General features: G+C 43.7%; 1 protein-coding gene across 1 annotated transcript; it reads right to left on the reverse strand.

Moving 5' to 3' along the window:
- Window positions 1-2,107: 2,107 nt before the first annotated feature.
- On the reverse strand, window positions 2,108-13,419 carry LOC124236688 (ubiquitin carboxyl-terminal hydrolase isozyme L1). Its single transcript, XM_046655637.1, has 9 exons — window positions 13,328-13,419; window positions 13,200-13,211; window positions 12,600-12,728; window positions 9,647-9,797; window positions 7,809-7,894; window positions 7,683-7,730; window positions 6,773-6,839; window positions 5,802-5,860; window positions 2,108-2,545 (listed from the first exon to the last, which is right to left on the reverse strand). The coding sequence occupies exons 1-9, from the start codon at window positions 13,358-13,360 to the stop codon at window positions 2,459-2,461; spliced, it is 672 nt and encodes a 223-aa protein (XP_046511593.1). The 5' UTR covers window positions 13,361-13,419; the 3' UTR covers window positions 2,108-2,458.
- Window positions 13,420-13,620: the final 201 nt, after the last annotated feature.

Genomic DNA, 13,620 nt, shown 5'->3' on the forward strand with positions numbered 1-13,620 from the left:
CTGTAAACTAACCTCCGCACCTATTTCCTCAGCAAAAGTGAAATCTCTCTGCACCTCCGGGGTTGCAATCACTCCCACACACTAGCTCTTGCATAACCTTCCACGGTGTGGCACACTAAGGCATGTTAGAGTTTGAGAGCATTTTAATAAATATGCGTCTCCGACACGAAGCACAAAGTCTTACAGCTACATTTAGCGGTATAATTTGTATTTCTGAGACCAAAAGCAATCTTTTCACCAGCTCCTAGCAGTAGGAAGGAGCCCTGTTTGGTTTCCTTTCCCCTAAGTCAGTCTTCAAGGTGACTGTACAGATGTCACACACCAAGGTAGAAGTGAAAACGCATCACTCCACCTTCAACTCTAAGCAGTTAGAAGCACCTGAATCGCTATATATTTAGTTTTGGTTTTTGTTTTTTGTTTTGAGGAAGATTAGCCCTGATCTAACTGCTGCCAATCCTCCTCTTTTTGCTGAGGAAGACTGGCCCTGAGCTAACATCCGTGCCCATCTTCCTCTACTTTATATGTGGGACGCCTACCACAGCATGGCGTGCCAAGCGGTGCCATATCCGCACCCGGGATCTGAACCGGCAAACCCTGGGCTGCCGAAGTGGAACATGCGCACCTAACCGCTGCGCCACCAGGCTGGCTCCTATATTTAGTTTTTTACATCAAAAGGATGTCAATAGTAATCATCACTTTCCTCCTAGCAACCAAAATATCCTTCACTTAGAATTAGAATCAAAAGTGCTATCAGCCTAGAATAATCAGAGCTGAAAACTTTAAGGCAACGGAGATCCAAATCATCTGGACTCCTGGCAGCAGCCAGGATAAAGCTCTTCCGTGAAGACCACAGTAAGAGCAGGAACCATGGGGTTTCTTCCTCACTGTCCTCAATTCCTGTAACTAGAGAGCAACTGTTATATCCAAGTATCAACTGTTGAGAATAAACGTCATTTAATATTTAATGCAAGCCTATAAATTAATTAGTGTATCCTTATCTATTAAATAGTAAGACTTAACCACAAATGGCAAAGACATTTGTTTAAAAAAACACTAATTTCTGGGAAACAAGAAATTGCTTAAAAAAAAACAAAACCTACATTGATTGGAGTATGCCAAGTGGACACAGGAGCGAAGTGAAATAGCTCTCAACAGCCTACGCTGGGACAATCTGAGCAACAAGATGTAGTAATGAACTATAACCTAGAGTACAAAACAAATACCTGTGAGATCATACTGACATAAATGATTGAATAGGGGAGAACTCCAAATAATTTAGACAGTCTACCCTCAAGAACATAATACAACTCCCTACTTCTGAAGTGTGGGCTGTGCATAGAGACTTCCTTCTAAAGAGCATAGTATGGAGGCAGGCAGGGGTGGACAAAGTAACTTTACAGTGGAGAAACTTGACAAAGGCCACCTCAGCCAGGTGATCAAGGTCAGTATCAACAGCGATAAATCATGTTGATAGTATGTACCCTTTATATGATGTGACGAAAATGGCACCTTACCTCTGTGGTCTTCCTCCCCCAAAACTCATAACCCTAGTCTATGAGAAAAACAAACAAATCCCAAGAGAGGCATCCTACAAAATACTTGACCAGTTCTCCTCAAAACTGTCAAGTCAACAAAAACAAGGCAAGTCTGAGAAATCTAAACGTAGAAAGGCTAGATGTGACATTGTGTCCTGGATCAGAAAAAGGACATTAGGTAAAAACTTAAGGGAATCTGAATAAACTATCAACTTGATAGTAATATCACTATTGGCTCATCAATGATAACAAATGTATCATACCCAGTGTAAGATGTTAATGGGGGAAATGGATGAGGAGTATATGGGAACTCTGTAACATCTTCTATTTTCTGTGAATCCAAAATTGTTTTGAGAAATAAAGTCTACTTAAAAAATTTTTTTAAAACCTACAGGTACACATAGTAATATAAATGTATAGAAAAACGTCTAGAGACACAGTGAACCAACGATATTGGTAATTTTCTAACCTGTGTTATGAGTTGCTTACATGGAAAACAAATATATAGTACTATAAAAATAAGATTTATGGGGGGGGAAGTAAAAGAAAAAATAAAAACCAGTTTAGGCTTATTTCTTATCAGCAGAAAAGTTTTATTCCTTTTAAGGACAAACAATTAAACCACATCCAAGGCCTTAACTTACAGACACAAACCAAAGTAGCCATTTAAAGCATTAGATATTGAGATACAAGACATACACTGGGGGAAATGCTTCGCCACCTGAAGCTTACACCAAACTTTGCTCGATCGACAGCTGAGCTCTGCTAGTGCTTGGGTGTGGCGGAGGGGAGGAGCAGGCCTGCAGAACCAAAGGAGAACAGCTGTGTTCTACAAGTAGGGAAGCATCTTAGACTGCATCGGTCAGGATATATTTCACGTTGAAGGGGAGAGAGGAAAAAAGCCAAGTCCCTCTTACAGGGCATTAGGCTGCCTTGCAGAGCGCCACAGCAGAAAAGCGGACTTCGCCTTGCTCACGCTCAGTGAATTCTCTGCAGACCTTGGCGGCGTCCTGAAAGGAGGAATGTCATTAATATGCAAACAGCAACAGCTCAAAATGAAAGTTTCAAAGGGCAAGTACCAGGAAGGCCTATTAATGCTCTGATCAACTTCGAACCTCCCGTTAAACTTGGAAACCAGGGCTGGCTTAGGGCAAGAGAAAAACTTCCAGGTGATGGAAAAGACGGGGCCCTGCACCAGAGATCTGACTTCAGAAGCTCTGGCTCCTTCATTCCTTCCACCAACTGCTCTGAGCTTCTCCCACCTTGTGCCTGGTTTTGATGGGATAACTTCACCACCATTAGTGCTCTTTTCCTCAAATCAAAACAAGATAGAAAACTGATCTCTTTCCCATAAAGCGGCATAAGAGAAAAGTTATCCTAACTCAGAAATTCCCAGAGTAGAAACAAATTTCTTTGAAGCAAACATTTCATGAAACAGCCTTAAAGTTTAAACACCTGGTATTCTAGGTACAAAGTGAAGGATTCTTAGATTTATGGCATAGTGACATGTATTACTAATGCTAAGACCTAGATTACAAAGATTGGTAACAGAAAATCGATTCTAATGTTAATTTATTTACCAAACTCTAGGGTTTAAACACCTTGGATCATAAATATCAATCACTCTGCTCGATTTGTAAAAAGTCCAGTGGAAAGATAGCTCCACAAACCATATTAGATATAAGACCTTTAAGAGGATAAGGAATACTCTAAGACACAGAACAGTCATGGAACATCAGCCCCCAAGGACTAGAAACCACCACCTCCATGAGTTTGACCCTTAAAAAGCATCAATCACGTGAGAGTTTCGTTTCTGCTTTAGAACCACCTGTAAAAACTAAGTGATGTAGATTGACATCTACCTTTTATTCTCTATCAAAATTTTTCATATATTGATACTCCAGACACTCTTTCCTGAAACTGACTTTCCTGTAGGATCCACAGTGTTAATTAACACTAAGGGTGTGTCTCTAAAGAGAAAAGCCATCTCCTACACAATGAGCAGTGACCAAATTCATTCCAATTTAGGATACTTGGGTTAAGTTTAAGTATTTTCTCACAAGTTTAATAATTCAGTGTACAGTTTAGACACCCTAAAACATCTTTAACCATATAGAGCCAGTCTTACTGAGGATAAGAAATTTCACTAATTACGATGCTGGTTTATACTCATTTTTTATTTTTTTAAATATTGGCACCTGAGCTAACAACTGTTGCCAATCTTTTTTTTTCTGCCTTTTCTCCCCAAATCCCTCCAGTACATAGTTGTATATTTTAGTTGTGGGTCCTTCTAGTTGTGGTATGTGGGACGCCGCCTCAGCGTGGCCTAATGAGCAGTGCCATGTCCGTGCCCAGGATTGGAACCGGCGAAAGCCCTGGGCCGCTAAAGTGGAGCACATGAACTTAACCACTTGGCCCCGGGCTGGCCCCTATCTTCCTTTAATTTTAAATGAGATTCTAATTGGAGAAGTTAGTTTTTATTTATTTTGTCTTTTTCGGAGGGGGAGGTTGGCCCTGAGCTAACATCTGTGCCAATCTTCCTCTATTTTGTATGTGGGATGCTGCTACAACATGGCTTGACAAACAGTGCATAGGTCCACACCCAGGATACGAACCCTCGAACCCCAGGCCTCCAAAGTGGAGTGTGTGAACTTAAGCACTATCCCACCGGGCCAGCCCCCTATTTATTTTTTTAAACAAAAGTTCTGCCTTCCCCATACCAAATAAATTCTACTGAAGTAACAGTTTTAGATATCCTATGTGGGACACATTTTATGGTGTTAGGGTTAGATATGAGTTAGGATGTCCCTCAGGAGCTTTATTAGAAGGACCAGTCTCCCCCAAATGGGTCATGATCAGAAATTCTGCCAGTGTTCTTATTCTCTCCCATAAGTAAATTCTGACTCATGCAACGCCCCGCAGCTCCTGTTTCTCTAGATTTCTCATTCCATGTTACTACTCCCATACATCCCTTGTACATCCAAGATTTAGCTCTAACTGATCTCAGGTGTATATGACAGCAAACTAGAGAAAGTGACCCTCCCTCCTACAGTGGCATAATCTGGCCCACTAGCACCTTGCAGTCATCAGGTCCATTATATAGACAGCTAGTACTGTACAGTAACTAAGATGGTCTCAATTTGAACCATGGTTCTGCTATTTACGTCACTGACCTAGGGCATCACTTAATCTCTGCACCTCAGTTCCTTCATCTGTAAAATGTGAATAATAACACCGACCTCACAGCCTCATTAAAAGGATTCTATAAAAGATATAAGTCACCTAGAATAGCATCTAGCACAGAGGTCAGCAAACTGCAGCCTGGGGGCCAAACCCAGCCTGCAGCCTGTTTTTGTGAATGAAGTTTGAGTGGCACACAGCCACACCCACTGATGTAGACATTGTCTACGGGCTGCCGTGGAGCGGTAACAGTAGAATTGAATACTTGGAATAGGGCCATATGCCACACAAAGCCTGAAATATTTTCTACCTGCCTCTTTACAGAAAAAGTTTGCGAACCCCTGGTCTGCACACAGCAAGCACTCAAAAAAGATTAGCCGTTGCTACTACAAATGAAGTAGTTATGCCTTAACAGCATTTTTTATTTTATCACAGTTAAGGAACTTTCCTTTATAACAGAGCAGTGATTCAATCTGAGAGCCTCATTTTTAGGGTGAAGAGGCGTAGGCTAGTGAACTCTTGTACAGAACTACGAGGTTTCTGTAGTCCCTTGTCCCAGGATGGTTACACAGTGATCCTGCATCTTAAAGTTCTTGTCAGGCATGTTTTGAATCTGCTTCTCCCATCCTGTAAGAGTAGACTATGTGGGAAGAAAAACTCCTGAAGTTAACTGCCTAACCAGAATCCACGGTACACCACCTACAGGCCTGACCCAAATCCAGCACCTGAGGGATTAGAAAGGCTCAGGTTGCTGCTGCTCCAGTCGTTACCCACGATGTAATTTGACAAGAGGACAACGGTCACCTTAATCCCACAAGGAAGGAAAGCAATGGCTTTCAGGCTAATTCCAACCATGGGCTAACGACAGCACACAATACAGATTAGTCAGGGCTGCTCCAAAGGATCCTATTTAAAACCATTTGCTATAAAATAAGGTAGAGAGAATTACCAAATGATCTTTAAGCCCTAAAGACTGCTATTAACCCAGATGATTGGTGTTGGCAGTACTGAAAAGGTGTGAGCACCTCAGAATAGACAATTTGGCTAAAGAAACACGGGCCCTAGTGGAGAGATTCCAAAGATTACCTGCAGCAGCAGGTCCTCTGAACTGGTGCCATGGTTCACCGGGAAAGGCATCCGCCCATCTGTAACAAGAAGCCAGGCAAGTCAATCTTCTCTGCACGTGTTCTGGCTGCTGTGCTTGCCCAACTGAAAGGGGAGTTCTAGATCCTTCCAAATACCACTGCCATGCTCACTCCCAGAAAGGGAAGCCTGATTATAACAAGCTGAAAATGAGGTTTAAGTGTTCCTAGAAATCCATCCCAGGCAATTCTCATCTACAATCAACAAGACCACACAAGCCCAATCTCGCTACCCTAATAGAGCGCCTGTGCCCAACTCTTGGGAAGGACCAGAGCAGAAGTCAGATGCAGTCTCTGACGTACAGGAAAGGTGAAAACAGGAAGGGGTCCTTGAGGTTGCATCTGCCCCTCAATGACTGCCAACTGGCCCCAAATCTCCTTTGCTCTTGTTTGCCCATAGGTAGTGTCTTGACCTGAAACAATATGGCTGCAAGTCCTTCTCCATCAATACAAAGGGGATGACTCTTACAAGATGGACAAGTTTCCTTGTTGCCACATACCAGTTAATAGAAATTACCCCAATATGTCCCAATTCTTTTTAAACAAAGTCATATTGAGGCACTGATCTTTTTCCAAAAGCATTCCTTGTCTGAAAAGGATGATACTAGGCACCCAATGCTGGTAATGCTGTGGTGGAAAATGGGAAGAGAAAATATGAACTCGTACGCCTTGAACTGGCACTGATCTATTCTCTTTACTGGTTTGTGACTAAAGCATTCATTCAGCAGGTCAGTTGCCTGAAGGGAGTGCTCTGGGTACGATAAAGGGTTAAGCGGCCTCATGAGAACAGCTTGTTGTTCTGGCTTCATAAAGATAGACAGCACCACAAGGTTATATACCAATTCTGTAAGAGGAATTAATCATGAAAAGAATGCACGAAACTATATTAGATTCCAAAAAAGGAGTCAAACATACCAAGTTCATAGAGGTGGCCATCCACGTTGTTAAACAGAATAAAATGAAAGTTCACTTTGTCATCTACCTGAAGAGAGTCAAGAAATATTTTTGAAAATGAGTATTCTTTATTGTACTATACTGTGTTTTTAAATTTTTCTTCAGCTTTGAGATGTGACATATAACATTATGTAAGTTTAAGGTGTATAACATGTTGATTTGATACATATATTTTGCAATGATTATTTTATAAGCAGAATTTAATTCATTGAAAATGAATTCTCTCATTATTTAAGTGTAATATCCTTGAACCGGAATTGCTTATGTGTTATTTTACATTATTAGAGCTAATATTTATGTATTTCCTATATACTAGGCCCTATTCTAAGCCCATTAAGGTAGAAACACTGTAACTATCATAATTCTATTACTTATTTTTATTAAGGAGGAAATCAAGGCTCAGGGAGGATAAACATGTCACCAGAGGTCAGGACTAGAAAGTGGCAGAGCCAGTTACAGTTATAAAGGCACCATCACTGACCTACACCTAATTAACACTTGACTTGAAGGCTCTGCTCAGATTAACGGTATACTAAGCCTTCTAGAAACTGTCAGTCCTTGCTAGTACATCTGACTATCTCCAAAAGTCTGTGAGAAGAGCATTTGAAATGTTCAATTACTAGCGGGAGTGTTACTCACTCTATTAGACTCATTTGGATCCAAACAAAATACTATCAGTTTGAATTTACTCAAGACTACGTCAACTGCCAATTGCATTTCTGAAGAGCGTTATTCAGCCATAATTTTCTGGTGTCATTTGGCTGTGGGTGAAAACACTTGCTGTGTTCCCGTAAAGAGGTTCTTGCACATACTTCAGGGGAAACACAGGTGGCAGCTAAGCAGCCTGGCTCTGATTTGTGTTTGTATTTACCCGACATTGGCCTTCCTGTGCCACAGCATCATGGGCTGCCTGAATGGCCTGCAGAAAAGAGAGAAGAATTAGCACAAAACCCCCCAGAGTTACTGAAAAGTGATGTTCTGGAAGTTCTCTTCCTACCTCATTCTTTTCAAAGCATTTGGCTCTGTCTTCAGGGGATAACTTCTCCGTTTCAGAAAGAAATTGTTTCAGGACCGATCCATCCTCTTAAAAAAAAAATGCCCACATTAGTACAGATAAGGTAATGCGAATGGGTGCACACTGATTGCTGACTTCAGCTGTTGCACAGCACGTCGTGTTTAGAGACCTGAATCTTTACTACGGCCTCCAACATGTGGATGAGCTGTCCCCTCTTCCCCAGCCTCTTTTTTCAATCACTTCCCTCTTACTGCATTCAAGCCAGAGAACTCTGTTACTCCAGTGTGCCAAGCCTTTTCTTGCATCTCCTCCCTGCCACCCTGGCCCTTTCACCTCCCACCTCACACTCATCTCTCAAATCTATCACCTTTGTTACAAGCATTTATCCATGTGTAACAAGTATTTGTGAGATTTTTAGTGCCATAAAGGCAGGAACTGCCTTGTCTATCACTCTTATCTACAGCACCTCACATGCACAATTAATGTTTATTGCATACATGATGCAACAATAACATTCTAATCTAGCAATAGTTCTCAAACCAAGATTTTTTATATCAGGACAGAAAATGCAATCGTGTAATATGGTTATCCAGATAGATATTAGCCTAAGGATCTTAAATAGAAATGTAAAGAGCCTAATAGTTTGGCCTAGAGACAACGACCAGCTGACAGTTGGTATAAGCACTTTGTTGTTGCTCAATACAGGTGAGTCCAGGAGATGCTGAACACATAGCTAGAGCAAGAGTGACATCTTTCAAAAGGCCTTATTTGAACTTTCAGCTCTAAACTTAAATAACAAATTTGCTAAATGAAGACCATTCAAAATTAGGAAGTGATAGGAAATCTCAACTTTCTGAGGAGGGCTGTAGCTCATATAAAGTCTTTGGCATGTTGTGACCATTGTTACAAGAGTTACTATCTCTGTTGGCCTCAGGAGAACAGTATTCTAGATAAAGTGAAGCTTATGGCAGAAGAAAGAGAAAGGATCAAGTCACAACTTTTTAATATGGCTCAGTCAATATTTGAAAAAGCAACTTCTAGATCTGGATCTTCATGGTCAGACAAGTTAATTTTTTTAATTTCAAAAGTATACCAGGAATAGAGTCTTGGCCACACTTCCCTTATTTAAACAAACAAACAAAAAGTATGTGACCTGCTACAAGCAATGGCATGAACTATTAGCTGAAGGTATTCAATTCTTAGCCATCTCTGTCTGTCATCTACATCAGGGCTTGGCAAACTACTACCACCTCTTTTTGTAAATAAAGCTTCATTGGAACACGGCCACATCCATTGGTTTACATCTTGTCTATGGCTGCCTTTGCACTACAAGGGCAGAAACCATATAGCCCTCAAAGCCTAAAAAATGTACTCTCTGGCCTTTTAAGAAAGTTTGCTGACCCTTGGCCTAAATCATATATAATGCCATGTATTTGAACATATTTTAGTGCTGTCAATTGCGCTTTTGACAAGCTTAAGAGCTGAAATTCACTTCTGCTATATCCTCCACAGCATCCACTGGACGTGAGTTAAAACCCCTGATCTGACTTGTTCACAACTTATGGAGAGAGGCAGCCCAAAAGTGTGTCTCATTCACTCTTCCTCTCCAGTGGAAGAAGCCAAACCATGCTTCTTGAAGAATTAGCTTCTATCCCTCAAAAGAGAGAATCAATAAGAATTCACCCACTGATTAAGTTTGGAGAGGTTTCCAAAAAAATTAAGGCAATGATTTTGCTGAATAGACCCTTGGGGGTTTTGGAAAGAGTTATGGTTAACTAGGGGTCAGCTAGAGGATGACTGTCCTCGAAACCCACACCTACCAAACTCCAGTTTGTCCTGGTTATTGGCCACGGCGTGGATAAGTCCGATGGTGCCGCAGGAGTTCCCAATGGTCTGCTTCATGAAGTACACCTTAGGACTGACTTCTTGTCCCTTCAGTTCTTCAATCTGTTTTTTCCTGAAGTTCTCATGCTGTGAATGTAAAAAACATTTTCAAATCTCAAAACGAAAATGCAAAGAACTAGCAGATGGCAGCACAGTGAGTTCTACCACCTAAATGGAAACACAGTGGGATGTGCAACCAGGAGCCTTGGTTCGAGACGCTGGCCAGCGCCCAGAGAATGGCCTGTCTTGCTCCCACACCCACACAGGCCCATGGGGTTCCGAGAGGTTCTGCGACTCCACCCGCTGATGCTGCAGTGCAGTCACGGCCTTGGATACTGCCCAAGGCTTTGTCGAGACACCATGGCAACCTTTTCACTTGAATCAGATGGGGTCCTGAAGTCAGAAAAACAGACAAGCTCATGATTTTCTTCCTTTAACACCAAGGACGACTGTATTTCGTGTAGGCATTCCAATCAAGCTTTAGTCAATTTAACGCCCAACGAGAACGTCAGCCACTTTATATCACACTATTTTTTAAAATTCTACTTCTATTCCATCCAAGCATACTTCTCTTCAAAAACAAAGACAAAATGAGCCTCAACTGTTGGAAGAAACAATTTAAAGAAATTATTTCCTCACCCCTTTTAGGAAGGAAAGGCAACTGGTCTAGAGTGCTGAGCTGTGACTTCCCAAAATCATCTCATCCTACAAGAGGAACATGTGACACTTGTTTCTCCTTGCCAACTATTCAATGAGGACAGATCAGCAATTTGCGGTAAATGAATGAGACTAGCGATAGTTTTCCTCAAAGCATCCACAGCTCTCTGTACAGCAAGTTAATGGGCTTGTCTGGACCTTTCATTAATGAGTTTTAAAGACCTTAAAGATATAACTTCTCAGTTAAAAACAGGGTGTTAATGCTACAGAAACAATAGTTTCCCATAACCAGCATAATTCAAACGGAACACCAGAAGTATATTTCCAATTCTAGTAGCCTTGCATCACTGTAAATGTAATTGAAGTTTAAGCCTTGTCTGTGGTACTATCACAGGAATAAGATCTCTTATCCCACAATCAACTTAAACTCCAACTAGTAGGAACTTCCAGCATCATGTATCTACGAGATCCCTGGATTGAGCTACTCACTGACTATTAAGGATTTTCACTTTTATAGGTTAAGTTTTTTAAAAATGGGAAAGTACCATCCTTAAGAATTGTATTCTTGCTCATCGACATTCTATAAATATTTCACTATCACTTAAAATTACCTTTTTAGAAGTGGTCCATTTAGGATTTCACAATATTCTCCTAGGTAAAATTAGATGCTTTCTAAATTAACACTAGTTTCTTTGGAAGTCCATCTATATAAACCTCAACTTTTCTTTCAATGTGCTTCAGTGTTTCGTCCAATAGGTGTTCTGTGTCACAGAATAGGTGCTCCATAAATCTGGAAGAATGAACTGGAGCTAAAGGACCAAGTCTCGAGCTCTTTCAAACATAAAACGTTCAACCCAGAACGATCTCTAACAAGAGCTGCTTGATCCAGCAAAAGGAGACCAGTGGGCTTTTGAAAAGCAAAACACGCTGCACCACTGCCTCCCAGAGGCCTTGCCTCTGAGCGCTGCTCAAAACCTCCGAGTCATCATGGTTCCTCTACTAAGAAAGCTCGGTGAGGCTCAAATGAGAGAGAGGTGACTGTGTTTGATTTGGTAAAAGCGAAGCTAATTTGACTTGCAATTATTTGGCAGCTCCGTTTTAACTTAAGTAAAGGCTTTGGCAATAAAAGACACGTCAGTGGGATTATTCTAATAGCTTTAATAAGTATTTTTTAACCCACAATACTTAGCCTATTTACTAGGAGGAACGCCTAGAACTTTGCATAGGGTTTAATTTATGCTGAGGATGCTTCTAGAATACCTAGCCCTAGGATGGTGCTTCATTCAGTCAAGCTCACTCTACATTCGGATTGATGCCCCAAATGTAAACATCCGAAGTTTTGCTAAAGCAAATTTCAAACACTCCCAATCAGGGGTCAAGTGACAGCAATAGGAGATAGACAATGCCATGCTAATTAGTGGGATTCCATACGTTGCAAGGCAACAATTATCGCAGCTACCTTTTTATATCTGATGCTCAGTCTTTGAGGTACGTATATCCATGCATACTTGTAGGAAGAAGACCATCTAAAGGGAAATGAAAAGGTGTTTCCAAGACTGCTCTATCTAATGCCCACCTATTTCATGTAGCTACAAGGTCAGAGAGGAAAGAGGGTAAGAGGTGGAAGGAGGTTCCCACACAAGAACCAAACACAGATGATTAAGCTTTTTAAAACGGCACACTGGAGAGGCTAAAACCAAGTGTGCTTGTTGCAGGGAGTGGAAGGGTAGGAAGAATCCCGAGTCCACGGGAGACCCAAGCAGTGGAGGTGGAGAATTAAAGAACCTATTGTTTTCCTGTGTTTAGGCGAGCCCGTCCCCCTCCGTTTTACAGCAAGGTGGGAGCCTGAGAACCAAACAATAAACAGACCGGTCACAACACTTAAAGGGAAACAACCAGCCATTCCTCGGGATAGAAGGCTCAGAAAAGCCTAGGTTCAAGCGAATTCATGAGTAGGATGAATTATTTCCCTGGACTTGGGATGACGGAACTGAGATGCCTCTTCTCTTTCAAATTTAAGGCAATGCTGGATGGATGAGCGAAGAGGCAATAAGCGCTATTACAAGAGGAGCCCCAGTGAGTAGGTACCACTAAGATGTGGGCTCCTCCCTCCATCCCCCAGAGTTTTGCCAGATCTGGGCGCCAGGCCAGGAAGGAAGGGGAGCTGGGAGCCTACACTATCCTCAATGCCTCTCTCCGGTTTAGGGGCAGCGCGCACCCCGAGCCCCCTACCTGGGCCGTGAGGGGAAACAGCAGCAGCAAGGCGCAGGCAGGCGCTGGCACCGAGCCCAGAGTCTCCTCCTCCAGCCCCAGCACGTCCACGAAGCGCCACTGGCCGGCGACCCCCAGCCTGGTCAGCACCTGCGGAAGAGACAAGTAAGCCAGGCGCGCGGAGACAGGCAAGTCGGGGCACCTGCCGGGGGGCGGGGTCGGCTCGGCCCCCTCCGTGCCCTCACCCCAGCCTGGGAGGAGTCCCCGCCCCGCCCCCACCCCTGCCGGCGCAATGACACAGCACAAAGCGCGGCCCACACGTGGCTCCCGCGAAGCCCGGGCACCGGAGTCCGCGCGGCCCGCGCCACGCCCTCCGGAGCTCGGCCCTGCGCTCGCATCTGGGCGCGGCCTCCTCCACCCCACCCCCGACAGGTTTCGCAGAGTCACCCGCGGACCCCGAGGCAGGGGCAGAGGGAGGGCGCAGCGATCGCGCCCCGGCCGGGCGGCCTCTGGAGCGCGCAGGGCGCCGCGCGGTCCTTGCGAAGCAACCAGAGCCGGTGGGCGCCTCCGCCTCGGCGCTCCCGGGGGAGGGGGACAGAGGCAGCGCGAGACGCCACTCACTTTGTTCAGCATCTGAAAGGCAAATAAAAGAAAAAATGCAAAAATAAAACCAGTCAGCGACACGGCAACCTGGCGAGGGCTGTCCCTCAGCCCTGCGCTCCCCGGGCAACGGTGCACCTGACGCTCACCTCGGGGTTAATCTCCATCGGTTTGAGCTGCATCTTCGCGAAGAGCGAGAGGAAGGAGAAGCCAGGGAGTAGGAAAAACAGCAAGCGGAGCCGCCCAGGCTGCCGCTATAAAGCGCCGGCCTGACGCACTGTGGGTGCCTGCGCAGGGGGAGCAGGGGCACAACCAAGCGAGGGGGAAACGGTCAGTCGCAGGCAAATGGGCACGAATCCCCCCGTGCGCCGCGCGGAGTGGTACGGTCAGGCCCCCGAACCTTGCAGTCTCACTTGAGGGTGAGATAATCTCGTGGTTGTGG

The sequence above is a fragment of the Equus quagga genome, chromosome 3 (genome assembly GCF_021613505.1).
Source record: "Equus quagga isolate Etosha38 chromosome 3, UCLA_HA_Equagga_1.0, whole genome shotgun sequence".
Classification (NCBI taxonomy): domain Eukaryota; kingdom Metazoa; phylum Chordata; class Mammalia; order Perissodactyla; family Equidae; genus Equus; species Equus quagga.